Raw genomic sequence first — 27,621 nt, 5'->3', positions numbered from 1 at the left:
AATAACATTTCTATTAATTATATTTCTCATATAGGCAGTAATTTGATAAATATATTTACTATTTAATTGTTAATTTATATTATATACTTTTGCCATTGTCCTATACGAATTCAAAAATTGTATACACTCCCTTTTATGAAAACATGTAAATGAAAAATTACATGTATTTTTATTGTATAAATAATAATTTATCATATAAAATTTAATGAAAAATTTGTAGAAAAAAATAAAAAAAAAAAAATAATCAGTTCAATAATACAAATACAAGTAAATATTATAAAGCAATAATTTTTCGCATATCATGATGTCCGAATGTTAATGCGAATTACCGTACATAAACGTCAATTTCGTAAAGTCAAATTGATCTCGAGGGGATACGAAGCAAGCTGTGAAGAGAAGGAAAGAGAGATTGTGGAAAACGGCGAGAAAATTGGAATGAAAAACCGTAAATCGAAATACAGAAAATCAAAGATCGAAACACGAGGCAGGCATCAATGAGAGATCAAAGTACTCGATACGAATCGAGTTCTTCGAAGCGAAAATTGCGTAGTTGTCGCGAACGGATGATTTGCTGCGCACACTCCCGCGCGTTCCCTTTGTGTTATTTTCGGGCAGAATCACCGTTCAAAGCTTTAAATAGGACCGACTTTCCGACAAAGAAGGTAGTTTGCAACATCGTTTCTACATGCTGGAACATCGCAGAATATTCACCGTGAGTAAATTAACCACGAACCAGTTTCACGAAGAAAACGTCAAACGATATTTTTTTCCCGACCACGCATCGATAGAAAGTTGAAAATCGTTTTTTTACAAAACACTGTCGCAAAAACGTTTTCTTCTTTCTCGCATTTGCGTTGTTTCATCGTGTCGAGTCGCGTTGAGTCAAGTCGCGTAGTGTCTCATCGCGTCGCATGATGTCGCGTTATACCGCGCATCTTGACCGTGTTGTTGCGATCCGCTCAAAAATCGCCGGACGAATCTTTGTTTGTTGAGATAAAGTACACAGTGAAAGTTGGATAACTACACAAAAAAATCGAAGTTATGGTGTAATGGAATTGAATTTTAACATATATATATATATATAACACACAATTTACAGAGAGTGATAATATCATTGCGATATTTTTTCTTGTTTTTCCAATTGAAGACAGATGTAAGTATAATCGTGCGATAAAAAGTTGTTGATTTGTATCAGATTTAATCTCTGTGGGAATGGAAAATATAAATTTTTCTTTCTATTTTACCGTACATAGAAGAAAAGAATGAAAATAGATAGAAAAGATAGATATAGAAAATATATTTAGTAGAAAAGAAAAAAAATCAAAATAAATATATTTATGAATTTCGATATATATATTTATATATATACGAAAAATTCCCCTTAATGGTGAAGATGACAACTTGACACTTACGCCATAAATTATCTCGTGCAATTATTCGACTTTCATTGTAGAATGAAAATTTATTATTTTTCGAAAATAAAGTATGAAGATTTACAGTTTATCAAAATAAAATATGCTAATGGAAGGGGGAAGAGAAAAATGGGATTAAAGAAGTTAGAATGAAAAGCAGATACAGTTTCGAAAGGATTAATAAAGTGGTTCGATGATTCAGAAAATAGGCTAAGAGATAGTTCTCGATCGGCTCGATCGACGCGCTTCCGATATCATCGCCAAAATTGTATCGCCACTTTGGCACAGTCTTGTAGTTCGAAAGAGTCGAGATCTCGATTGTTCTATTGAGTATTGGGCGGCAAAATCGTGTTTGATCGCGAGAAAAACAAACGGTTTTACGTCGAGATTAAAAAAAATCGTGTATTTATTTTTTGTGGATAATATATTTTTAATTTTATAAAATTATCAAGTATATATATAAATTGGGTTGGTGGAAAAATAATGCTTCGTTTGAATTTTGTAAATGCAGAAAATCAATAAATCAATTTACTATAATGTACACATGTATTTAGTTTTTAAATAACTTAAATAATTTTATATAAATATTGTAAAATTGCTATGTAATCTATTAATAAATTTTTTTAAGACATTTACCAATTCATGTATATTAATAATTTTAACATTTATCCCTAGATGGCATTATCTTATAATTTAATATTCGATCAAATTTGATAAATTATTCATATAATATTTTTTCTAGAAGAATTACATTTAAATTTTTATTGGGAGACTGATATTATAATCGGCATTCTTGTATCAAATAAATTATTTAATTATTTAATAATATAAAAAATTAATTATCAAAAATAAAATTTCTTTTATAATATATATAAATTTATTTATTATTAATTATTTATTAATTTTTTTTATTTTTATACATATTGGCATAATTTTTATATTAACAAAATTAATAATGAATTCAATAAATATACTTTCGACAAATCTATTGATAATAATATCCGAATATAAATTTTTTTAAATATTTTTTGCGACACATATATTTAAGCATTTATATGTTTTCTTATTATCTATTATTCTTATTAGGATAATTAAAAAGAACTTATAACTGTAATTTTATTCACATTATTTTTTATATAAAAATTAAATTTTACTTAAAGTATCTATCGATTTTACCCAAAATCTCAATCCTTTGCAATTAACATGAGTAATCAATATATCTTCAATCTTTTGTTTTTTATAAGTATCGAATGTGTATTAATAATTATATGCTACCAAAAATTTCAAAAATATGTTCAGATATACTTCAGAAATTCATTACTTGAAATTTAAATACTTTGTATATATATATATATATATATATATATATATTTTTAAGATAATAAAATTAAATAATTACCCATGTTAATACCTATGTTTATGCGAATAATTAGAGACACAAATTGTTTTGTTTTATGTTTAACTACTATAATTGCTTAATTTACTGTTGATATTATATAATAATATAATATTTTCTAACATAGAATTTCATCCTTGGAAAAAAATATATCATAAACTATTTCAAATTGTTTATCTTATCAGGGTCAAAAAACCTATATAACCTATATAAATTTATATAAACTTTTCCACCAACTCAATGCATAATTGTAAAATAAATAAAACTCATTTCATATTTTATGAGAATGAGAAACATAGAAAATGAAAATGACAGTTAGAGAAGAGAGAGTTCAAACATTTTAAGAAATTTATGTCACATTGTTTTTATGATATTATTCATTTTACTGTGTCCAAGAGAGATTCTATTCTTAAATATAATATACATATATACATTTACTAATAAAATAAATTAATCGTTTATGAATTTTTTTATTTCTACTTTTTTATGCATATTTGAACAAATTATATTATTATATCTTATTATATCGTTTATATTAATTCTTTCTTTCTATATTATATTTTAATTAATTTAATGATTAATGATGATCTTTTGTTCGAACGATTTTGTTATCAATTTTGCGAAAATTTTTGAAAAATTGCTTGAATAATTACAATGGCTACAATTATTGACTTAAATTGTAATGATTAATAATGATTTTGACCATTTTTTTTCAGATAAATTTAAACAAAAAAAATTTTATGTAGAATTTCATATATCTAGAATTATTATACAAAAAATTATGGAGATACTTTTCTTTAATTATTTTTTTTAAAATCACTTTAATGTTTACAGTTTTTTTATATAAAAAATTAAAATTTTTCATTAAGATTACTTATAGGTTTTAAAGATATAATATAAAAGTTATCAATAGCATTTTTTATTTGAAAAAAAGATTTTGCATAGATTTTTGTATTATCCTCCAATTTTAACAACAAATTGATATAATTGAATAGAAAGAGATATAGATAATGTAAAGTAAAAACAATTATAGATAAAACTAATTTTTTTTTTAAACGATACACTAATTTCTCTTGCACTTAATGAAACAATATAACAAAAATTTTTTCAAATATTTAAATTTTCAACCTTAAGATAAATTTATTATTATACTTTTCTTAACAGAAAAATGAATTTTTTTAAAAATTAGAAAAAAATTACATATATCAATTAAATAATATATATTTAAATAATAATTAAATTGATATAATTTAAATCAATATATCTTTTAATAATATTTTTTCAAAATGGAAAATATTTTTTAAAAATATTATTTTATTTATAATATTATAGTGCAATTTATTTTTTTTTTTGTATATTGAATAATAAAAAAATAATTAATCAAAGATCAATAAAATGAAAATTTCATTGAATATCGTAAAAAAGTTACGAGTGCTAAAAATATTACGTTTCTATAGATATTATGAAATATTAAGAGTAGGTGAATAATATAATAATTTATTATCGAAAATTATTTATCATAGAGATCGATAAATGTAAGTTCTATTATATTTGTGGATGGTGATTTATGATATTCCGAATTTTACATTATGAGGACAATCCTGGACCGATTCCAAACTTATAATGATTCTGAACTTATAATGCATTCATTATACTGCGTAGACAATTACTAAAAACTCTATTTTCCATTATAACGAGTAGAGATATAATAGTTCAATTTTTAAGTTAATAGAATCTAATAAAAGTTAGTTAGGATTTGTATCAAAAATAATTCTTTTCAATTTTTTTTAAAGAATAAAAATATATTTTAAAACCATAAATTTTTCTTAAATTTAATTTCAATTTAATAAAATATTCATCTATATACACAATTATAAAAATGCTATTATAATTTATTTAATTATATAGTAGAAGAACTATAATCATATGTTCAATTATAATCAAATCATAAAGTTGCGATAGAGGTTGTAATTAAAATTGAACAAAAATTATTTCTATTATAAATTATATCATATAGATGTTAATCTGTTTAACTATCTTAAAATTATCAATTTCTGAAATTTATTATTATACATTATACATGCTTCTAAAAATTTTAAACAATGAAGAAACATATTATAATTTAATAAGTGATGGATTTAAGTCAATGGCAATTCACTAAAACATCATTTAATATGAGCCATTGACTTAAATCCATCACTTATATCGATACCTGTATAATAATATATTTCAACTCTACATGACAAAAAACAAAATATAAACATTTTTCTATCATCATAAGAAATATTTTTCTTTCTCTAATTTTCTATAAATCTAATGAAACGAACAAAATCGATAAAAGGTTAACAATTCTCAAAATATTTACCACACGGTTAACGAAGCAGCACGAAATAAAAGTAAGAGCTGTTTTCTTCTTTTATTCAGACACGACACGACGCTACGTTTATTTATTTGTAATATGACACTTTCGGCCAATATGTGTACCTATTTTTATGAATGCATACGTCGAAATCAGATCCACATTTTTTCCTAAGGAATTATTGTCCCGAATTAACGCGATAGTTAAACAGTTAACACTACTGTGCTATATTATTATTAAGTTAGAGATAAGAGTAAAGGGAAAAAATAGAATAAATACGTACTGGTTCATTTAAAAATAATTACTTAATATCTACTTCAATTATAAGGATATAAAAAATATTTTTCAATTTTTTTGCAATTTATATGATGTATATTAAAACGAATAATCTGCAAAGAATATTTTTCTTTCAAAGTGTATTTTTTTTTTGAAATTTTCAAATCATCTTTTTTTTTCTCTTGCATGTATGATATTGATACTAGAATGAGATAATAATATAAGTTTGAAGTGATCTATCTTTTTCAATTATCAGTTTCATTCTCATGTCAAAATGATGTTTTTCCATAGATGTATTGTTCGATATAATAGATTCTAATGATCTTTTGATGATTTTCAAATTTATACACAAATTCTAAATATCTTTTTTAATATAAAGACATATTATTCTTAATATTTGATATAATATTGTAATTGGAAAAAAAAATAGTGATATATAGCTTACAAATTTAATAATAATAATGTTCCAATTTTTTGGATAATATTTATTTTTTTTTTTATATCCATAAATTCTCGCTATTTAAAATAATATCGATAGAAATTTTGAATATATAATTTTAATTTTGGAAGTGAAAGATTATTCCAAGATCGTGCCATTATTATCATGCGTTTTAATATCAGCTATAATATGCAAGAAGAAACAAAAAAAAAAAATACATTTATGTGCAAAAAAAATATTCTTTCTAACTTATTTTATAAATTTCGAAATACTATACAAATTGACAGGTGACTATCTTTACTGGCTATCAAAGGATTACACATTAATAGATTGAAAAGTTAATTAATTGAAATTTCGAATAAAGTTTAAGTAATAACTTTATTTAAAATTCTCGAATAACATCTTAATTATTATATTCTTTGTTTAATTTCAAGTAATTAGCGCTACAGTTAATTGCAATTATTAGATGCTTTGAATAATAAATTATATAAATAACTTATTGAAGTAACTTTATTCTTAATTTCAATAGTTAAAATTTTTTTCTATCTTTGGTGGCTATCACTTATATATAATATATATATAGTATGTTTCAAAAATGGGAATATCAATTAATTGGAGATTTCTGAGTTTAACGAAAAACACTGGCCAATCACAGAGCGTGTAGCCACGATGGCAGCATTGGCTATATGCTGAACACGAATAAGTTCAAATAACATATGTCAAAGAAAAAATTTTTTACAAAAAATATTGCTTGAAATTACCTCAAATCTCCACTTAACGGATGTTCCCACATTTCTAGGACACCCTGTATAACATATAAACATAACAAAGTTAATTCTTCCATTTTTCTTCGATTTTAACGTGATTTTAACAGATGCCTTCCGAATGCATCGCCAATCCATTGCAGCGTGAGTTGGCCGATGCCATTATTCGGTTACAATCGCTCGACGAGATTCGAATCTTACTGGCGTGCGGGGCAAAGGTGAACGAGCCTGTGACCCAAGGCCTGAGACCGTTACATTACGCGGTATGGCAGAGGTACACAGAGGCGGCCCAGCTGTTGTTGGTACGTGGCGCGGACATCGATGCGACCGACGAATGTGGCTATTCGGCATTGCATCTTGCCGCCGAGCACGGTTACTTCGATTTGGTCAAATTGTTGCTTGAGCAGGGTGCAAAAGTCGATCATAGAGAGGAAACGGGAGAACTCTTTCCAAGGTACGATATCGCTTTCCGCGTTCCTTTCTTTTCGATTTTCTTCGCACTTTCTTTCTCTTCTTCTCTAACTCGTACCCGTTTCCATTCCCGATTGTGATCTTCCTTCTTTGTCTCGATATGTTCCTTGACATTTTCGCTGCGCGGATCACGACCACTTGTCGATATCGATATAACTCGAGACTCGATACTCGACCACTTCAGTTTAGAAATTAATCGTCCGGTCTTGCCGACCTTGTGAATGCGTGCCAAAAATTAACGATACTTGCTATTATATATAAATCGTTATGTAGCCGTTTCTTTTAATTATCATTGTATACATGCGTGAAATTTTCTTGTCGCTGTTTATTTTTATCCGTGTTAAGAAATAATCGAGAGGAGGGTGAGAGGAGGGACGATCAAGACAGAAGGGACATAGAAAAGGAAAAGAGTGGAACGACTTAATATTAGAGGCAAGAGAGGAAGAGAAAGGGAATAAAAGAAATAGTATGTAAAGAAAAGCAGATAGCAATAATAGCGTGAGAGAGAATGATACAATGATACAATGTTGTTAATATTTGGACATTAAAGTATGAAAGATTATTGCTAAAGATTATTGCTACGAGATGGTAATACATTCATTTTTGAAATCTCAATTCTCAAGGGATCTCAAAAACAAACATAAAAAACAAAAAATGTCGATTAAAGTTTATCTCATTAAATTATAAGCAATTCATTTGTTTGCTATTAGACGAAATGAGACATCAATAAAGTGAGATGAGACTATATACTGTCACATCATTTTATTATTCTATCTCGCAACATTTCGTATTCATTTGTTACGTATTATTACGTGATGTAATTATAATGAGTTTATTTTTTGAGCTAACAATGACTTCGTTTCATTAAGTTGTTCATGCTTTTCTCGTTTTTTATATAATTTCTATGAAATTCAAATTAAAATATTTTTTATAAAAACAATTCTTTATTGAAAATAGATTAATAATATATCAATTGATGTTAATTAAGAGTTATATGATTTCATTGAAAGAAAAAAAAAATAAAGTTAATCTAATGTATTCTATATATTTACCGAAAAATTAATAATAATATTAAATAATGTTCTTCTTTTGTGAAATATAATTTTTGTGAGAATCAATAATATTAACAATTTTTTAATTTCATTTTTAGATGTTAGAACATATATTCTCACTGTTTTAGTTAAATTTAGAAAATAAAGAATTTGTTTATACGATTAATTAATTAAACTGCTTCATAATTTTTTTAGAAAAAAATGTGTAAAAAAGATTTTTAATCAATTTTTTAAAACTATATGTATATTCTATTGACGGTCTACTATAAAATTGAAGTGCCAATTAGCAAATGAAAATAAAATTGGAAATTGTGTAACATTAAATTATATTGATTGATAATTGATGTTTGATTTGAGAAATAAATTGTTTTTGAAATTTGGAAATTTATATATAAATTGCAATATAATAAAAATTTAAGAAGATTAAATTCATAAATTTATAAACAATTGTTTACATCATAATTATATTAATTGTGTATAATGATGATATTTTTTATCATTTTGTTTTTTTACTTCAACATGATCACTCTTTAATATAATGATGGAAAAAAGACAAATGACAGATCGATTTGCATATCTTTTTTGCCACATTTTGATATGCAACGCGTAATATTTTATCCATATTATCGGAATGATAATATGTTATAAGGATATGAAATAAATGAATATGTATTTTTGTATATTTTCGTATCATATTTTAATAACGTTTATATTAATATCAGAATAATGATGTGAGATGCGAATATGCAACAAATGGATACTCAGTCAGAATTATTTATAAATTAATAAACAAACGTAAATCGACATTTTTTTTGTATGTTAACCTAATCTAACCTAAATTTTATGTTTGTTCTAACAGAATGGACTGAAAACTCGATTCCAGATAAATATATTTACATTCTATAATATATGTATATATATGCTTATAATATGTTATTGAATCTTTTAAAGAAAAAAAAAATCTTTTATTTTAAAGCATAAATTTAATATTATTAAATTTAATTAATAAATTTGAAACATAAATTAATGTTTTTAATATTAATTATAATAATATATTATAATAATATATAACACATAATTTTTTGTATAATAAGATATAAATTCAATAACAACAATGATAAAGAAATATAATAATGGTAAAATTATTCAGATAGAAATGTTTACATGTTATTAAAAATCGTTATATTTTATTTATAAAAATAAACATAAAATTTATATAATTTACTCATTGTTCAAATAATTTTCAATATTAAATTTTATTATTATTTAATTTATTCTTTATTGTACAAAAAATATATGCATTAAATAAAATAATTAATAAAATTAATTATTATATACTAATTACAACGAATGTTTTAATATATTAAAAATCAATAAATAAATTATTAATAAATATATAGATAGATTATTTAAAATATTTTTTATTTTAGAAGTTTATAAATAATTTCTTTTAATATTGTTAGATGATATCAATTTATGATAGAAAATTTTGAAAAACTTATTTTTATACATATAACGCAAATTACGATAAATATATATAAGTACGTAATAAAATTATATTAATACTTTCTAAATGTAGATACATATACTTATATATATGTATGTATAATAGTATGAATGTATTTATTGAATGCATATGTCCTACGTAATTTAGCATATATCTCATATTAGATCTAGAAGTTAATTCGGTATCTTCTCAAAATAACCTTACTATTTATTTTGAATCGAATTTATAATGAAATCGTACAATTATTATTCTTTGAAATAATTACATTATTTTCGAAAATTTGTTCTATTTTTTAAACAATTCTTAAATGGTAAAAAAAAGCGATAATTTTGATACAATGATATCATCGATATTTTATTATACATGTTTGAAAATGCGTATTTGCCAAATAATGTTGAAACAATTTGAATGAATGACAGTAAAGTAAAGTGAGGTTAGAATAGTAATCAACATGTGAGAGAATTTCTTGATCAAGGAATGATATCTCTTGTAGACTATGCCCGAAATACTTGCGTTTCGTGATCGATAAATTATTTTTTTCTTCCAAGTTTATTATTTTTTTTATAAATATTTTAAAGTAACTTGATGATTGAAAAATTACAATATCATCTTACTAAATGAAACATTACAAATGTTTAAATTAGAATAACGAATGATTTAATGTAAAGTAGTGAATTAAATTTTGGATTTAATTATAGTATAATTATAATATAATATAATTATGATAATTACAAAAACTTTATTAATTTCAATGACTTTGAAATCAATGTGCTAATAGGAACAATATTCTTAACAGTTTTTCCCAGTAGAATCAATTGTTCAAAGTTTGGTTATTTTAAATAATCAATTATTATTCGAACATAGTATTTAAACTAATTCATAGATTGAGTCTATGAACAATAATTCGTAAACTATATTTTCCGGTATCGTAAACAATAGTGTATAACGTAAATAATGTTTGTGAACAATTTGCTGATAAACGCGTCTTAACAATATTTGCACGTTTGATGTATGTATCCTGGGACGATACTTAAAAATGATTAATTTTTTTATAATGCATTTTTCTTAATAAGAATATAATAAAGATTGTAATAAATTTGAAAATTATTTAATTTTTAGTTATTTTATAATGTATAAACATAATATATAATAATATATAATAAATTTTTCTTCCTATCGCAAAAATTGCTTATATTAATAGATTCTCTCAAATAATTCGCATTTTCAGTGTTTTAATACTGCCACCTTTAGTTTCCAAGATATCAAAAATTATTTTTAAATATTACATAGGTAAATATTATATAATTACGAGAATTCAATTTCAAGTAATTTTAATCTTAACATTTATATATAGAGATTATCTTTCTTATTTACTTATTATTTATTATTTAAGAAAATTTTAATCGCTCATTGTTTATTAGAGAGTTATTAGTGAAAAAATGTTTTATTAATATTAATGTAGTTTTCTAACATCTTATATATTAATATTGAACTTGAATTAATTCTAATATATAGTTATTCTAATATAAATAACTACTTCGTAGCATATACATAATATAGTAGTTTATATTTTGAAGAAAAAAATCTGATCAAAATTAAATGTATTAATTTTACATTTTTTTAAAATTAATTTTATAAATCATACATAAATATATGTTATATATATATCATATCATACAATTAATTTTACGTTTTGTTCCATTTTATATATTTTATTTTTACTATATGTATATATGTAGTAAAAGATGATTTAAATCAATTCTAGAAAAAATAAGTATAAAAGTTAATATATAAAAATGTTAGTTAAGACTTTTATATATATTTTTTATATATTTACTTATAAACAATTTAAATTTGCGTTGGATCAAACTGTCTCACACTATTTCTCTCTTTAATGCTCATAATTTAAATTTTGCTTATAACTTAATAAATAAATCTCGATCAACATTTTTACTAACTTTTCTGTTCGTTCTAACCTCTGCAATTAAAATTCTCTAAAAGTGTACCTTTTTTTTTAAAAATATATCTTTTTGCAAATACCTCGCAATCTAGATCGAACAATGATCATACGCATAAGCAAAATTCAAAATATTAATCTCGACAACGCATTTAAAGTTCATTGCACACTGCAACGTTCGAACATTAACGAGAAATCATTGTAGATCCGTGAATCATTGCATGCATATCTGCTGCGCAGGACAACGTTGTGCGACGAACCGTTGCGGCTCGCTTTGAGAAATCGACACGTCGAAGTGGCCAGAATCCTGCTGGAAGCCGGCGCGAATCCGAACAAAAGGTACTTCTTCGGATCGGAGATTAATCTAGTCTCTCCGGTGGATCTACAATGCATGGAATTATTATTAGCTTTCGGGGCTCAACCGAATACACGAGACCGTGCTGGGCTGACGCCATTGATGAAAGCAGCAAGGCTGCCTCAGGTAGAATGATCGATGGAGAGAATGAATGGAGGATCCAGAAGCCAATCAGTGTGCATGACATTCGATCTTATAAATGACTCGAACGGCTCAAAAATCCCTTTATTTCTCAAATTTTCAATTGATCGATCGATTTAATCTGTTTAAGCTGTACGCGTGACGAGCATAACACATACGACGAGTATAACACAATTTAGACAAAAAGTTAAATGAATAACAACTTCGATAGTATAGTTTCGGCTCAACCGATTTGAAAATTTAAACGATAAAGTGATTTTTCAATAAGTCGTTTCCAAAAAATGTGGTTTACACTTCTGATTGACTTCTGAATAATGATGAAAGATATACTTAGATGTAAAGATACACAAGATGAGAACGTGTATATTCGCGTCAGGGCATAGCTTCTGTGCTGCTTCTGTTGAGCTACGGGGCGGACGTTAACTCGATGGCTGACGTGCGACACGACTACCGGACCGTCCTCCATTATGCGATCCTAGGCGGTGATCCGACGGTTATCGATTTGTTGTTGAAGCAAGGCGCTCGACTCGACCTTGGTCCCGAGTATCAGAAACCGACGGCTCTCGATCTGGCGATACTGAAAGGAGATCCCTCGATCGTTCAAAAACTGTTGGAATCGGGTGAGTTTAATATTAAATTTTTTGTTCTATTTAAATGGAAACATTAAAATATTTCCAGATTTCCTATTTTCTATTTTTATGATTAATGAGAATATGAAAATGTTTTTGATAAAATTGATATATGTACCTATTCATTTTCATGATATTGCTTTAATTACAATCATTTATATGTAAAATAGATACTTGGAGATATTACAAGCCAGTTATTTATGTATGTTAATTGAATGATATTAATAGGATGATAATATTCAATATTTTGCAGTTATATTTATCTGAACACACCCTGAAAAATTTGCATTCAAGTAGAGATTGTGATTTACTTGTAACAAATCTGCATAATCCTTCAAATTATATTAATTATAATAAAACTAATAATCAAATCAATTAAAACCTCATGAAATAAATAAAACATTAATATAACAACATTATATATGTAATACAATGTGTATATATATATATATGTATATATATATAGAATGTTAATATATTCATAGGATATCTTCAGAAGGTTGATTATATAGTTGGCAAAAATTAGTATGCAAAAATTTTGAAACGGTTAAGGCTTATTATAAACAATTCAAGTTTAAATGAAATTATATTATTCAGTGTATTTTATTTAAGACAATCTTGAATTATGATTTAATAAATAAGTCTTAATAATTCTCGATATTTTTGTATACCAACTTTTATGCTGTTTTTTTTATTTTTTAGAATCAACTTTTTAAAAATATTTTAGGAATATATTATATATTATTTAAAAAGTTTTTTTTATTTTTTCATTATATATGCAGATTTATTTTTCTAAGATTTTCATAATTTTATTTTTCAAAATAGTAATCGAAGTGATACTTTGACTTAAATACTTAAAAAATATTCTAGATAGCTCTTGATATCATTGAAAGAACCAATTTTTTTTTATCAATGAGAATCATCAAGTCATTTGATTATAATACTTGATATATAATTATAAAAAAACAATCTATCAATCAAATAATTTGTTAATTTTCTTAATTTGATTAATCTTCTTTAATCTTCTTATTTGTTAATCTCCTTTTATTACTTGATTATATGATTTATTTTACAAGATAATTTGTGATTAATAAGGAAATATACGCATGTTTGAAAAATTATAAGAAAATTTAATATCAACGAAAAATAAACCAAATTACATCTTTCTCAAATCATCACCATGCAAATAACAAAAAACATTACTAACATCATATATATGTGTAACTAATAGATTTCATATTCATTGATTTTTCATGGATATGCAGTTGATCCTGTTGTTCTTACTTACAATTTTAATAAATATGAAATGTTAAGTTGCAACGAAATGATCCACTGAAAGTATATGATATGATTGTTTAAAAAGTAGAAAGAAGCTGATATTAGAATGTGGATATTTTCCTTTATGAAAAATATATGATTTGCTTTATGCCAGAAACTTCTGTAAATTCTAGTACTTGTATACTATGTGTAAATTCTCTGTTTGAATAAGATCATAAGATGAAGATTGTTTTTTTTATTTTCAGTTTACAATAAAACAATATTTTATAATTAAATTGAACTTTGAAGTTCAATAATTGGCATATGAAAAATGCAAATTCATCTCGATGCAATTGTCTTTTTATATTTTACATTTAAATTACAAACTTCCATAAATTATCAAATTGCACATTTGTGACGACATTGATGAAGACATAGTTTCCAGTTTTGACAGCAGTGCTCAAACATTTCTACTGAAACTATATTTAATTTGCTTACTTACAATCCATCTGGATGTTGCCCATTACTCCAAAATAACAATTTCTTGAAATGGAATCATAAAATTTTTTATTTTTAAGAAGAAAAAAAACAGTCATGTTAAAAATTTGAATAGAATCATGGCATCATAGAAATTTGGCCAAATTTAATTTAATCATTTGAAATTAAATTGAAATTAAAATTTAATCAAATTGAAATATGAAATAGAAATATACATTTTGATTTGAAAATAACATTTTTATAATATTAGGAAAATTGAAAGTAGTTTCATTAATTTTTTAGACATTTCATAATTTAATTTGTAATGCCAATAGTCACTTTTTTATGTTAAATTTAAACGTGCAATCTTTTTTCTATCACATATATAATTTTATTTGTATTATTATATATACATATATACATATATATTATTGAAAAATGATCTTATTTTTTTGACAAAGAAAATCTTCTTATACATAATATTTACACTGATTTTTATCTTTTTTCGTTGAACTTATATATACTTATATACTTGATATATAATTCAATTTTTTTTTATATTATATATACTTATATAATTTTATTTTGAAAATTTTGTGCTGAAAATTAATCCAATTAATTAATATCGAATATCAAGATTTTCAAGACTTTGAATTATGTTGGAAATAATTTGAATGAATTCACAATCTTGAGAAACTTCGATTTGTTTCGAATGAATATTATATAACAAGGAATAAATTCGAATCATCACTAAAATGTGATTTTCAAGTTTAAAAAAATCTCGTAGGCCATGAAAGTTTTGATGGATTCAAAATTCATGAAAGACTGGAAACTTTTATTTTATTTTATTCAATATCTAAAGTTATCTACCATGCCTGCATAAAGGATAAGAATGAGAAATAGACAATGCAAATAAAAAATAGGATAAATATTCAAGAATTTCGAAATTCTACGTATTGAGAATCTTTTTTCAATGTATATTTTTAAAACTTCTAAAAGGATTAAATAATCTTTCACGATCAATCAAGATTTTCAAGAATTTTTAATCTTAAAGATCAACGCGATTTAAACTCCCATTATTTATATATATTTATATCAGTAATTTCATTTTCAATTTAAAATTCGAAAGGACCGCTTAATAAAACGAATTTCAATTTTTAATTTAATTCATAAATATGTAGATTTACTTATAGATGATAAATTTATTTACTTTTTTCTTAATTATAATAAAAAACGGAAAAAGAAGCAAAATCTTTTAAATTCATAAGTTACTAAGATCACTTAGTAACTTGATCTAATTGAACAAACACCTATTCTATTCCGAATCTTTTAACAATTATAAAATAGAAATATTTGATATTTACATATTTAATTTTCAAAATAATAAATTCCGGACAAATATATAATATATAGCCATTTCGAGTCTTTCACACAAGTGTGAGAAGATTCGGGACAAAGATCGAGAATGATGATTCGTTATATACCACTATGAGCGTGTTTTGGTTAACATACTAATTAAACGATTTCAAATTTAGGCGCTGACGTAAATGCTACTTCGCCAATCATTGGCTCGCCCCTTCACGTTGCTTGCGCGGACAACATTCCGAACAGATTGGAGATTTTATCGATGTTGTTGGAGCGAGGAGCGGACCCGAACTTGGTGATACGTAGCGACGAAGGGCCGGCATTGCGGCCAGTTCTCGCCGAGTATGTCGCTTCGAACGAGAATCCGTCGGTAGAGGTGGTAGCCCTGTTGCTTAAATATGGCGCACGAGTTGTCATCAAGACGCAGTTCCGCGATCCTCACGGCATACTGAACTCTCTCCAGAACACGGCGGATAAGCCACGGTTGCTCAAGGCGTTGTTGGAAGCGGCGGAAAGTTTCGATCCTTGCATGATAAGACGATCGAGCAGTTTGACAGACGCGCAAAAAGAACTTGTGATGGAAGCGGCGCGAACACCGTTGCCTCTGACCCACCAAGCAAGATTGATAGTGCGCAAGCTTTGCGGCACCAAGTTGCCCAAGATTGTACGAAAATTACAGCTGCCTCAGTCGCTGCATCGCTACCTTCTCTACGATTTCCATTGAGATAATTGATAATCGATCGAGTTTTCGAATGACGCCAGTGTTCCTTCTCCTTGCTCGTTCAACTGTCAACCGTTGACATTCTCCTTCGTTATCTCTTACTACACAGTATTTATTCGTTACACGCTCGTGCACCTTTTTTTATGTATAATATATTGAAATAATATTCGTTTTCCATTAGCCATCATTCGTCTACACCTTGTCTCTAGCAGAAATGAAACGAATTTATTTATACTGTAATACGACTCGCAGTCGAGTTGTGAACGAATAAATATGTATAACAAGAGTTTCAAGGCAAGTATTAATTTCATCGGAACACGTTATTTATCGTGTTCGATATTTATAATGATTAATGTCAATTTGTATATTACATACTTAACTATAGTATGTGAATATTTTAAATCCGAGCGTAGATGCGCTTCTCGTTCGATCAGAATTAATAAGGAGATACACATGCACAATCTCAAATATTCTATTTATTTATACAAATGAATTTTTGATGAATATTTTTTGACAACGTATGAATTTTATGTCGACCATTATATTCGTGCTTTTTACGTCGTCTTTATTCTTCTTTTCTCGAAGTAACGATTTTTGAAACGAGACTTGTCCACGACACTTTTTGTACCTTTATTTAGAACACACGCTAATATTCGCGAAGTTGTGCGCGTCCACATAAATAAAAATAAGGACGTTTATATGAATGAGCGGATGATTCTGTCCCTCTGTATGAATGTATGTGCGTGTGCATTTGTGTATCGTACGCGTAGGTATTTTCAACGTGTATTATTGTACATACATATTTTGTATACACTTGGTGCTTGTTAAGTGTCAAGAGATGAAGAAAAAATAAACAAAGAATTCTATTATCTCTGCGTTTGCATATGTATTTATATATATGTATATACATATAATGAAAAAATGAACGATGAAAATCTTCGTCTTATTTAGAATTACGAATATGTTTTTTCGTATAATGTGATTAAAATTCTCAAAATGTTCAATAAAAGAAATGTAGTAGATAAGAAATTGATGAAAAGTAAATCTTACTTGTACGAGGAAAAAAAAGCATGGATGCAGAAAAGATATTAATGTGTATAACAATATACAACATTATACAATATACATAATTATCATTGGCCATAAAATCGCAACGCATAGAATGTTGGCCGGTAAAGTATGACGTCGATTCATTCTCAACTACTTCATCTTATACTATCTTGTTCTATCCTCGAAATAGCAACCTCGATACGGTGACCCGCGTCAAAGCATTCGCAATCATTGCATCATGATTTTAATTCACAGTGTGGAAATTATACGCGCAATTTATCTTTAATGCCAATTTCGATACATATATGTATACGTATTACTACTTTTATTTTTTTCTTTTTCCATATAACAGAAGCAAGAATTATTATTATAAATTTATTATGTGTTTCTACGTATGAGTATATACACATATGTATATAAAGGAGTATTTTTAAAAAGTTAAAAATGAAAGATTGAAATTATTTTTGGCAACTTTTTTTTTATTACTTCATATTTATTACTGCAATAGGAGATTGGTTAAGAGATGTCGTAAATTGCTAAAAGACAATGATGCAAAATGAAATGATAAATATACTAAAGATTGATATATTTGTTACCATTACAATATTAATATTTATAATTTATTTGAATTTATTTGTAACTTAAATTTGTGTGATTATCGATAATCATGCAATATTTTTTTGTGAAACTTTTATGTTTATGAATTTAATATATTTATATTTACAAAACTTATGATATTTTTAATAAAATAATATCTGAAATCTTTCATATTTATTGATTTTAATGCTCTTTGTTGTTTAAAATAAATTGATATACATATTTAGTTAAATATCACGAATATTTATTTGTATATATTACGATAAATAATATTTATACTAGTTTTATTGTATAAAATAACATGTATCGTTACAGGTATAAACAATGCAAAATATTTATAAAATAAAGAGAAATTTCGAAAAAGAAAAATTGTAAAATGACACGAGAGGGCACCATGTGCATCATCGAGGAATATTGCGATGAATCGAAATATCGAATCGAATTAAGTCAAGTAAGAATGAAATTAAATCGATTTAAAGCACTACGAATTGAGAATAGTATAGAGAATGTTGGCAGAAAGCTAGTAGGTGGTTAACAGTAGTAGATATTTATAACAATAACAAAAATAATATTACATGTAAGAGAAAACAGAAAAGAGGAGAAGAGAGGAGTGTATTGAAGCGACGCAATTAAAAGTGAGAATGGCTGTCAGAGCATTAGGACCTTTTCTTCGTTCTAATAATCTGTTGCTCAGAACATTGAACGAAAATGTTGTTACTAGTAACGGAATTAAACCCTTGGTTAATATCGAAAGGTAAGGTTAGCTTAATTAAATTCAAAATTATTAAATTCATTTATATGTTTGGTTATATAATGATATCATAACCTATAAGAAATAGTTATTCTAAATTATGAAAAGAACTTGAAATAAAAAGTGGAAATACATGTTGCAGTCAACGAGAAGCGCATCAATGGATGCCTGATATAGACGAATATAGACATCTTTTAAAACAAGATTGTACTAAGATATTAGCTACAAAAGAGAAGTCATGGCCTTTTATCAAGCCAAGTTGGAATGAACCACAAACAACATCTGTGCAACTAGCACCGGAATTTCGAAATGTAGTGATTAATTTTGGCCCCCAACATCCAGCTGCACATGGGGTATTACGATTGCTAATTGAGATGAATTCTGAATATGTAACTCGCGCTGATCCTCATATAGGTCTTTTACATCGGGGTACAGAAAAATTGGTAGAATATAAAACATATATGCAAGCCTTACCATATTTTGATCGTTTGGATTATGTATCCATGATGTGCAATGAACAATGTTTTTCTATGGCTATTGAGAAACTATTAAATATTGATATACCCTTGCGAGCAAAATATATTAGAAGTAAGTAGTAGATATTCATCGATAACATGATTGATGAAAGATTTAAAATTTACAGTGAAAGAATTAAAGAAAGAGAAAGAGAGAGAGGGGGGGGGGGAGAGAACAAATAGTAAAATAGAAAAATAATATAATATACTATTACGATAGAAAAATGATAATAAACTAAATAAAGATATTCATATGTTTCAGCTTTATTTGCCGAGATTACAAGAATTCTAAATCATATTATGAATATTGGAACGCATGCCCTTGATATTGGAGCTCTAACACCATTCTTTTGGTTATTTGAAGAACGAGAAAAATTAATGGAATTTTATGAACGTGTGAGTGGTGCTCGCATGCATGCGGCTTATATTCGTCCTGGTGGTGTTTCATTGGATATGCCATTGGGTTTAATGGACGACATATATGAATGGGCTTCAAAATTCGCTTTCCGATTAGACGAAGTAGAAGATTTGCTAACAGAAAACAGAGTATGGACTGGACGTACAAAAGATGTTGGAATAGTGACGGCAGAACAGGCAATAGAGTGGGGTTTCAGCGGAGTAATGTTAAGAGGTTCCGGAATTCAATGGGATATAAGGAAAAAGACACCTTACGATGCTTATGATTTGGTCGAATTTGATGTTCCAATTGGCTTAAAAGGAGATTGCTACGATCGGTAATAAAAATGAAAAATGTAAAAACGTTAAAAGTTGTTTATTTAAATCTATCGTTTTCTCGAAAGAGAAAAATTTCTTTTAGATTTCTTTTTGTTTCATGATAAATCACATTTTTTTTTAGATATCTTTGCCGCATGGAGGAGATGCGTCAATCATTACGAATCATTTATCAATGCTTGAATCAAATGCCAGAGGGTGAAGTGAGAATCGATGATGCAAAAATCGTACCACCTAGAAGAGAAGAAATGAAAACCAGCATGGAAGCATTGATACATCATTTCAAATTGTATACTCAAGGATTCCAAGTGCCTCCTGGATCAACATATACTGCGATCGAAGCACCAAAAGGTGAATTTGGCGTGTATCTCGTAAGCGATGGTAGTAGCAAGCCTTATAGGTGCAAAATCAAAGCACCGGGTTTTGCTCATTTGGCAGCAATGCGTCACATGGGTCCGGGATGCTTACTTGCTGATATCGTAGCTATTATCGGTACCTTGGATGTGGTATTTGGTGAAATTGATAGATAACTTGTTTACTTGTTACTCTCACTAGACGTACTTCGTACATAGAAAATTTCGTGAATGCTGTTTTCTATTCTGTACGACATAGAAAACATGTATAGATGAGAGAGAGAAAAAAATATAATAAAATGTATTCGTTATTACTTAGATCGAAATCATAGTATATTGACCTTTACCCGATATCCTTAATCTTATATAATATAGCTTGTAATCGAAAAGATCTATTATTATTATTTCATGCTGGAGATGAAGATTGTCTTAAACAGATAAACGGAAAGAATTAAAGAATAAAATTGGCAAAAATAAAAAGAGAATGAGGAAGAAGAACAAGAATATTAAAATCTTGAGATATACACACAGATAAAGTAATATACATAGTAACAGGATTTGTAGCGTGAATGATGTTCATCATTTACGTAATATATTTGAAGAAGCACTATTCTATGAATAATTTAACTTTATCACGGTCATTTCCAGATTGTTGGAGATGTCCGGAAATGTCTTTCCATTTTTGCGAAATTACAGGGATTAATTTTCAAAGGATCAAGGTTTTTGTTATTCATGAACCCATCATGTCTCGAACAAGGGTAAATATTTATTATACACAATTATTTGATAACAATTATATTATTGTTTACATGATAAAACGAACAAACGTTTAAATCACATTTTCTGCGCGTCATTCTCTTTTTTCCTTCTTCCTTCTCATCTATTTGAATTGAATATTATGATCTATTAGTTTATATTTTTCATTAAAATAAAAAAATATTATTATCATTGTCATGTTTTGATCATTGTCATTTCATTATTGCACATAAATTTGTTGAATTATCTTAGAGCATAAAATGCGCAAGTACATATCAAATTTTCAAGACTTGAAAAAAGAAGAAAATAAAAATTTGGCTTTATTGAAAGAAAAGAAAAAGTTATTAACTTTAAGATTAATAAAAAATGAACGATATTTACAAACGGAGGAATTAAGAAAGAATGATGAATTAGGATAGAGTGCAATAAGTAGCGTAATAAAAATGATTCGTCAAGATTTGATCAAAAAGTCGTAGATGATATACGAGTATTCAGTAAAAATAGAGAATAATGAAGGAAAATGAAGCACTAGGCGAGAAAAAAAGAACAGAATAGTGACACAGTAAAGAAGATATAGTATGCGAAGTGAAGAGTGAGAAAGAAAGAAATTGGTTAGTATAGAATCGTAATAGAGGTGGGGGAATGTAGGCAAGGCGTAAAAGTGAGGAGGATGGAGACGAATATGACGATGTAAAGAAGAATAGAAATAGAGAATGAGAGGAACAGAGAAACGGAGGGGAAGAATGGAGAATAAACGAAGAAGGAAGCGTGGAGTGGAGAAGTGGAAAAGAAAGAGTGGGGTAATGATAAATCGTTTACCTGAACGGCGAGCATGCCGTTCAGGATGCAGTGGAACGGTAAAAGAGTGGTACGTTCGGTTCGCTGCCGCGTAGTGTTTCGAGTGACTTTGTAGCGAACATTTCGTATAGCGAGAGAAGAGGAAATTCTATTCGATTTTGCACCGAATCCGATAGAGTTTTAATTTCTCTCGTGATTATTATATGAATGTAAATCGATTTTACGTATAGTATATGTATTCGAAGGGTTGAAGTTGAATTTTATCGATACACGATCGACTCGCTCGTATTCGCTCGTTTTTATCGCGCGCGCGCGCGCGCACGCGCGTTCGTAAACCAGAGTATTTGAACGCGTAACAAGAGAGAATCGAAGCTTGTTCATCGAGGAACGTAAGAAGGAATCGGTCGAGGTTGGTTTACCGTTTGTCGTGCGGTGATCCTACGTATAAACGGAAATACGCAGGTTTACCGGGAGGCCAGGGGAAAGGTAGATGATCGTTTGGCCGCGTTAGGCTGCGTATTTTGCGTAGAGATCGTCTACCGTTGAACGGGGCAGTATCGTTTGTTCATTGGCGACGCGACGCACCGCCAGTGGCACACTTGTCGCTTGGAAAGGAGAATAGACTTTCTCCTTCTCGTCGTTCCTCGTACCACCGCCGCCTTTCGTCTCGTTCTTGTACGGGAAGAATTGCAATCAAAGGCTTGAAAGATAACATTGACGACGACGACGACGACGACGACAACGACGACGACGACGACAACGATAACGAAGACGACGAAGACGACGTGGGTGACGAGGACGAGGACGAGGACGGGAACGAGGGAGAGGACGAGGCCAAGAAGCAAAGCTAGAAGGAAGATCAAAACGAAAAGGAAAACGATAACGTAGAAAAACGGTAGCGCGAGAACTAAATCGAGAAAAAATTAAAACGGATAAAATTAAAAGAATCGTGTGGTGATCCTTGATTACTTTCGAATAAGATTAAAAAGAGGTGAGGTGCAGGTTATAACAGAGAGAGAGAGAGAGAGAGAGAAAAGATCAAAATATAAGAAATTGGGAAACGAAAAGAGAAAGGACGAGAGAGGAAGGGACGAAGAAAGAAGAAAGGAAAGAGAAAAAGTGAACGTAAATTGAGAATAATTGGTTGATCAAGATGAGAGTACATCGTGGGATTTGCGCGAAACTCCAAGGTGGATTTCTTAAACGATGGTGTAAGTAATTGATAGAAAATAAACGTAAATAAGGATGTATTCGAAGAAATATAATTTATCAAAAACAATTTATGTTAGATGGCGGGATCACGTGAAATTGTTTCGTACCATATGAAAGTATATTAATGAAATCGTTAAAGATGTTACCGGCACCACGAGCGTCGTCACGTTTGGTGCGTTTTTTAATTCAATTTGGTGAACGTATCATCTCGTATGGTTAGATTGCGATGATTCATGGTGTTACGTCGTAGTTGTCGTCGTATCGGGTTAGGTCCATCATCTTTTGAATTCGGATTATATATCGGATCAAATTCGATGAAAGAAGTTTTAAATGAAAATCGGTCGAGTTCGGGCTCGAGCCAACGTCTCGTTTACTTTCACTCGAAGATTATGGGTTTCGAACGGGAATCGTAGCGGATTACTTCTCGTTTCTCGATAAATCTATTTCATTTAATAACGAATACTGTGATAAAAACAGAAAGTTGATAAAAATTCCATAAGTGTGATTTGCATCAGAAATCGCTTGAAAAATAAGGTGTAACAAAGTGCATTTAAAATAATTAGAATTATGGCTGGAAAAAAGTAAGTATACATAATAATATTAGATGATTGATGTGATCTATATCAAACGAAGCTGCGTATGCGTGATATAATTCTATGTTATTCGTAACGAATAATTAAATCAGAATGAAAAGTAATTTTATCGAAGAAGGAGAGGAAGAGAAAAACAGGAAGAATCAAAGATACTGATAATAATTATGATGGAGGATTGTAAAAATTGAGTGATTTATATATATATATATATATATGATTCCAGGATCTTGATCGATTTTTGATTGACTGATTATATAATTGTCTATTTGTTGGAATTAATACAGAAAGATAAAAAGAAATTGATAAACAATTGATAGAAGAATTATTTGATTTCATACATTGATCAAATGAACCAATTTTAAATGATGTTCACAGTTGGTTTCGTTCGCTAAGCGTAAAACCTTCCGAGTAAGAGCAGGAAGCGTATGATCTTATATAATCACGAGTAATTGCCGGTTAGCATGCGTAGATGGATTTTGTATAGGGTTTGGCATTTCAGAATAATTAAGGGCCACTTAATAAATTCGCTGTAGAGGGTGATGTATCTCGGCTCGGTATCCCGAAGCTATTTCGTGTGCAAACAATTTCAACAAAGCGAATTCGTATTCATGCGTATTCACATTTCCATAGTTTGCAACATGAAGAGTCGTATTACTATTCATATATCGATCGATCGATTTCCTTGCGATGAAACGCAACGGCACATGACACCTCGGAGGAGTTAGGTGGGGAATGGTTACGAATGGAACGAGGGAAGAGAAAAATAGGGAGAAAGAAACACGAAACGTATGCAATAGCGTTCTCGTTCTCAAGCGAGTGTTATTATTTCTTTTTTTTTTTCGAAATTTTTGTTTTAAATAGGATTCGATAAATCAATGTTAAACAGTCGTATTAAACATTGTTATTATTGAGAGGAAATGTTACATGTTTTAAAAATACTTTTTGAATTTTCTTTATCGTGGTGAAATTTAATTTGTTTAAGACTTTTTTATCGTCATCATCATCATCATCATTATTACTATCGATCAACGAAGAACAAAGTTTATCTTTTACGTGAGAATACAAAAAATTAGAACAAAAGAATGTTGCATTCCTTTCGATTTGATATCAATGGCGATGGTGGGAATCGCGATGGTGCGTGCGCGTCTAATCGATATTGAATAATCGAGTCGAATATTTGCCTAACGAGGATAGAAAGATGGATAAAGTTGGAACAAAATGGGTAAAAAAATTTAATCGATCGATATGTTTCCGCGTACATAATCGATTCGCGAGACGTTGAAAGGTAAACGTGATCGAAAGGAGTCACAATTGAGAAAAAAAAAAAAAAAAATAACTTGCTCGAAGGTGAACCGCTCTCGTGGAACGTGACCTACGAAATTCCATTCTCGCTTCGATTTTGCGAGTTGCGTAAACAAATGTTCGAATGTGCGCGCGCTCGTTGATACACGCACACCTGTTAACCGAAACTTTGTGTGATTGCGCTTTCACCTAAACGTAATTTCTTTGACGTGCGACCTCTCTTCAGTTAATGCGTAATCGAGACATGATGGTGAATGTTAGGGACATTTTAATTTCTTTAATTTTAATTTATTTTAATTTATTCAATGTAATACAATATCCAATTTGTACAAAGTAAATACATTTAGATACTTTTTTACATAGTGGATGCGTGCAAAAAAAAAAAAAAAAGAATCGTGTAAAATACAAGTAGGAAATAAATAGCTATAATAGGGCGACGTGAAAAAATTAATATTTGTATTGTAGTGAAAAAAATTTGTCTCCAATCTTTCAGATTAATATGCAAGAGATAATTTGTATAATAAAGATGCCGTATTTACATTTTTCGTTCTTTTTTTTTTTTTTCAAAAACATATTTTTATATTTTCGATTTCTTAATTCTTATCTTTATTATCTACGTTATCAATTATAATATATTCTTTCTTAATTTTATATTAATTTTAAATTTATTGATATATCTCAACAAATAAATAAAATGACAATATTCTTTAATCTATTTGAAAATTTAATTTGAATTTTTTCGTTCAATATTATAATTACATGCACACAATAAAATAATTATTTATCGAAAATAAATTAATAGAAAAATATTTAAATAGTTTGCAACATTTCTAATTTCGGTATTAGAAATAGCAAAAAGAAACATCGTTATATTTCGTTTCATTTTATTCAATGTTGCCATCTTAAATATAAAATAATAAATAAATTGTTATTAATTTAATCTTATATGGAATATTAATATCATTTATTTATTTACAACAAATTTTTAGTAAACTGTTTTTAATAAAAATATATATTTAATAAATAATCTATTAATTATTTATTTCATCATTTAATTTTTTTTTAACTTTTATGCATATATATATTATTAAATGTTATTAATAACTTATGATACTCTTTTATATATACATTTTTATTTCATAATATTATAAATTTTGTTAAAAACATCTTAATTTATTCTTTTGCAGATTTCGATTTAAGACTTATAGATTTGTAAATAAAATGAAATATTCATAGATCTATAGTCTACAAGAGATAATATTAGTTATAATATATTAAAAAAAAGATAGATTTGAAATATTCATATAATGTTAACTGATATTTTTTGCGAACTAATTAATGTTAAAATGCATTACAAGTCGTATATTAAATATCAAATATTTTATTACAAAAAAAAACTCGATTAGAAAAAATTATTAAAACTTGTTGCAAAAATTATATAAAAGTTAATTATAATATAATTGTATGTAAAAAAATGTGTAAAGAATTATATAACAATGATATTATTATAGTAATAATAATTAATGATTGAATTTAACATGGTCGTTAAAATTGTGGCATTAAAATTATTATTTGTATTACTTTGAATTAATTTCAATTAACAATTATAAAAGCTCGATTCTGGCAGGACAATTATGATAATACTTACGTGTTATATATTAATTATATATTATATTTTAATAACATAAATAATGAATAATAAATATATATTTTTTTAACAAAATAAATTTCAAATTTCCTTATATCTTTTTTTATAAAAATATTGCAAGAAAATAAATATATTTTATCGTACTTTTGTTAATAAAATTAGTTTGTTTAATAAAAAAAAAAAAAGTTTTCTTATCGTTAAAAATTCTCCTTTAAAGCATTATTATGTTTGAATATAGTGAACAGAAAAAATCTATTGAGATGTAACGAGATGTAAAATTTATTACGCTTTTATTTATGTTCAATTACATTACCAGATATCACTGTATAAGCCTTTTGATAAGAAATGATATCTTGGAGAGAACATAGATGCATTTTAATTAAAAATGGAGATAATCTTGATTTTCAAATTTGCAAAATTTGAAATTTTCGAAATTCAGAATTATTTTTTTTAAATCAAGAATTACAATTCTTTAAAAAATGTTAATTCTTCAAACTCAAGTTTGTAATCGATCAATCAAAATAGATATTATCCTTTTAGCTTGAAAAAAATTTAATTTTTACGTAAATTATTCATCATTGAAATTTAAAAAATTTCGAATTGCGAAACGAAAATTACGAAAAAAAGGAAAAAAAAAAAAACAAAAAGTTTCGAAATTTTACGTGTTTCGAAGAGTTTCCTAGTGATCCTAAGAGATAGATCTAGAGATAGGATCCTAAGACCCTATCCCTATAAT

General features: G+C 27.4%; 3 protein-coding genes and 1 long non-coding RNA gene across 5 annotated transcripts in view; all 4 read left to right on the top strand.

Annotated features, from left to right (window-relative positions):
• Positions 1–397: 397 nt before the first annotated feature.
• On the top strand, positions 398–17,447 carry LOC100866064 (ankyrin repeat and SOCS box protein 16). Its single transcript, XM_003691187.4, has 5 exons — positions 398–712; positions 6,757–7,100; positions 11,874–12,114; positions 12,506–12,749; positions 16,028–17,447. Exons 1-5 carry the CDS (start codon positions 686–688, stop codon positions 16,579–16,581), a joined length of 1,410 nt encoding a protein of 469 aa, XP_003691235.1. The 5' UTR covers positions 398–685; the 3' UTR covers positions 16,582–17,447.
• LOC147657686 (uncharacterized) lies at positions 842–2,051 on the top strand. The gene is made up of 2 exons (XR_015291981.1): positions 842–1,153; positions 1,254–2,051. It is a non-coding gene; the product is annotated as an uncharacterized LOC147657686 (long non-coding RNA).
• Positions 17,448–18,466: 1,019 nt separating the features above from the next.
• On the top strand, positions 18,467–20,894 carry ND-49 (NADH dehydrogenase (ubiquinone) 49 kDa subunit). The gene is made up of 4 exons (XM_003691147.3): positions 18,467–18,979; positions 19,119–19,564; positions 19,754–20,225; positions 20,348–20,894. Exons 1-4 carry the CDS (start codon positions 18,867–18,869, stop codon positions 20,751–20,753), a joined length of 1,437 nt encoding a protein of 478 aa, XP_003691195.1. The 5' UTR covers positions 18,467–18,866; the 3' UTR covers positions 20,754–20,894.
• Positions 20,895–22,173: 1,279 nt separating this feature from the next.
• emp (epithelial membrane protein) overlaps positions 22,174–27,621 on the top strand; it is a 46,394-nt gene continuing 40,946 nt past the window's right edge. The window contains exons 1-2 of one of the 2 annotated variants that reach the window (XM_086907835.1): positions 22,174–22,339; positions 23,133–23,341. In XM_086907835.1, the coding sequence (XP_086763961.1) occupies positions 23,284–23,341 (58 nt within the window). In that variant the 5' untranslated portion in view covers positions 22,174–22,339; positions 23,133–23,283. Of the gene's footprint in view, positions 22,540–23,132; positions 23,342–27,621 lie in introns of both variants that reach the window. The other variant, XM_003691154.4, reaches the window with a different exon arrangement.

This window comes from Apis florea, unplaced genomic scaffold (genome assembly GCF_048593485.1).
Source record: "Apis florea isolate Af1SG1 unplaced genomic scaffold, ASM4859348v1 contig_2899_pilon, whole genome shotgun sequence".
Taxonomy (NCBI): domain Eukaryota; kingdom Metazoa; phylum Arthropoda; class Insecta; order Hymenoptera; family Apidae; genus Apis; species Apis florea.
Note: the sequence above shows the minus strand (reverse complement) of the source record. Positions and strands in the feature narration are given on the sequence as shown.